Genomic DNA, 2,588 nt, shown 5'->3' with positions numbered 1-2,588 from the left:
GCCGTCGAAGACTTTGCCGTGCAAACTATGCCGTGCGTGCACGCACGGCAAAGCCTTTGCCGTGCGTATGGCCCTCTTTGCCGTCCAAAGCCTCGCACGGCAAAGCCTGTTTCTCCCGTAGTGTCAGCTCTGATTAGCCATGTGGAATTCTTCTATTTGACTGTAAGGGTGCCCAACAGTTTGGCCTGTTTAATAGTCCCAGACCATCTCTGCAAAATATTGACCCAACCAAGCCAAGAGTTACGGTCGAGTGTACATGTATTTTCTGTAAGTTTTGCCTTGCTTAATTTCCAAAATAAATCAAATTTTGACCCATGAGCATTGCAATATGATTCTTCATAGGATTTGTCAGCAAAACAAAAATACATGGCTCTTAAAACAACCATATAACTGCACGGTGCCGCCGCGCCACAACTTCCTAGTATATCACAAACACTGAATCAATAATAGAGTATATGAACATGGCATGAGACAGTATTGACAAGAGAACAAAATTTTATTTTACAAATTAGGGGGGTGAAAATATGTGCGTGGCTAACTTTGATACACACACATGAGGTGTCATGCAACAAGCCAGCATTGTTGCTGCATGTGTATCATGCGCCAAATAAAATGGTTGCTCATGAAGAAACGAGTAATTACCATCGTATTGTGCACTTGTACTTATTAGCTGGCAGAAAGGTGCTCTCTTCCCTCAAGACAAATCAACTACAACTGTACCATCAACCATTAGATTCGGGGCACTGATGGTTAATTTTGCAAATGATCAAATGAGACTAGGAGTAACTTGGTATCGTTGCAAATGAGTTATCGATTTTTTCCTGACTTTAATATAGTCTATTTTCCTCCCATAAACTTTTTGTCTGGCTTCCCTACCTCTTAAACTTTGTTGGGCTCACCTAACTCCGAAACCCGTTTTCCAAACTCCCAATTACAAGGAGTATCATCATTTCCCTCGAAAAAAAGGAGTATCATTATTGGCTATGTTTATTAGGAGTAGTACTACGTATCTACCACCAGATTGAGGAGGCCACATTAATTGGGCTTAATTTTACAGATCTATCAGCTTAATATGCTTGAATAATGAGTATTGACACACAATAGATCCTTGTATATTTCCAATGTTGCCAGCTATGGAGAGTAAATAAAAAAAGGCTTGTATTTTTATTGATTTGAAGCAGCACATTGCAAGCCATTACACCGATAATCGAACGACCCAAACTGTTGTGTTGCATGAGCCGAAGCAGACGCACCGCGACAGGCGAAGACTGAAGACAACATCATCACGATTACATATGCATTGATCATCCATATATGGATAACCATCACCTAGATGCATATGACGACTATGGGTAGCAATCGAGAGAAACAAACTAAACCGACGACGCATTATTATTGACCATGGGTAGTAATCGCTAGGGTCCAATCTCCTTGTGAGTTCATCCAAGCCGTCCATCGACGCATGCACATCCATGCTTGCATGCGAAGAATGAATGGGAAGAATGAACTCGTTTCTGTCTGCATCTCACTTCTCAGTAGGGGCCTAGGGGGTGAAGTCGAACCCCTGGAGAAGCATCTCGATCTCCATGTCGTCCAGGTCAAGCACCGGCGGCGGGGGCGTCATGGCCATCATCAGCTGCATCTGCATATCCATCTCTGCGCCGTCGTTGGCGCTGCTGCTGCCTGCATCGAAATCAAACCCACCATTGCCGGCGGCGCCCATGCCGAGGGGCTGCTGCTGCTGCGGTGCCGTCACAGCTGGAACCATGTTGGAGCGGGTCTTGGCCGCCATGTCGCGGCCGCGGTTGAGGGCGTCCTGGAGCTCCTGGTTTGCGCGCGCCTGCATCACCTCCAGCGCCGCCTCGAACTCCATCAGCTCCTCCTCCTCCTTGTCGCGGACGTAGCCCTCCAGCCACGCCGCAACAGGGCTCGGCGCAGAGCGCGCCTTCGCCGTCGCCATGGCCGCGTCGGCGCTCTCCTTGCTCGCCTTCTCCGCGTCCAGCCGCGCGCTCAGCTCGTCGTGCTGGCGGTTCAGGTCCGCCACCAGCTGGTTGATGTCCTCTCCGGCGCCGCCGCCGGCACCTCCTCCCCCAGCCACCATCCCGCTCGGATCGAAGCGCTCGAAGATGGCCTCGACGGACGGGTTGCCGAAGGAGAAGGCCTTGCCAGCGGGGGAGAAGACGACGGCGGCCGCCTCCGCGCCGCAGAGGATTGTCAGCTCGCTAGCCTTCTTGAACAGCCCGACGCGGCGCTTGGAGAAGCATACCTGGCGCGCGTCCTCGTCCTCGATCGGCCGGATCTCGATCTTCTGGCGGCCCGTGGTCGTGCGGCCACGCGCCATTGCCTTGCGAACGGCCTGGAACTGAGAGATGGGACTATGGGAGTGTGTGTAGCCGCCTGGGCTACGGTAGGTGGGATGGATTTGCTACGGGGTGGCTTGGATTGCGTCGTTTATATAGGCGCGGCGCGGCGCGTGAGGGAGAAGAGTCGTGAGGAGGAATGCTCTCTGCATGAGTTGGCCTATATTCATGCTGAGTTATGATGCAGCCTGAGTTGGCATGCAACGTTACGTATATACAGCTCATCAT

The 2,588-nt window shown here is 51.0% G+C and overlaps 1 protein-coding gene across 1 annotated transcript; it reads right to left on the bottom strand.

Annotated features, from left to right (window-relative positions):
• Nucleotides 1-1,543: 1,543 nt before the first annotated feature.
• On the bottom strand, nt 1,544-2,341 carry LOC124660240 (agamous-like MADS-box protein AGL61). Its single transcript, XM_047198035.1, has one exon. It carries the CDS (start codon nt 2,339-2,341, stop codon nt 1,544-1,546), a length of 798 nt encoding a protein of 265 aa, XP_047053991.1.
• Nucleotides 2,342-2,588: the final 247 nt, after the last annotated feature.

The sequence above is a fragment of the Lolium rigidum genome, chromosome 6 (genome assembly GCF_022539505.1).
Source record: "Lolium rigidum isolate FL_2022 chromosome 6, APGP_CSIRO_Lrig_0.1, whole genome shotgun sequence".
Classification (NCBI taxonomy): Eukaryota; Viridiplantae; Streptophyta; class Magnoliopsida; order Poales; family Poaceae; genus Lolium; species Lolium rigidum.
This window is presented reverse-complemented; position numbering and strand designations above follow the sequence as displayed.

What these genes read in the sequence shown, in the direction of transcription:
- LOC124660240 (XM_047198035.1), bottom strand. Translation starts at nt 2,341, where the DNA reads ATGGCGCGTGGCCGCACGACCACGGGCCGCCAGAAGATCGAGATCCGG.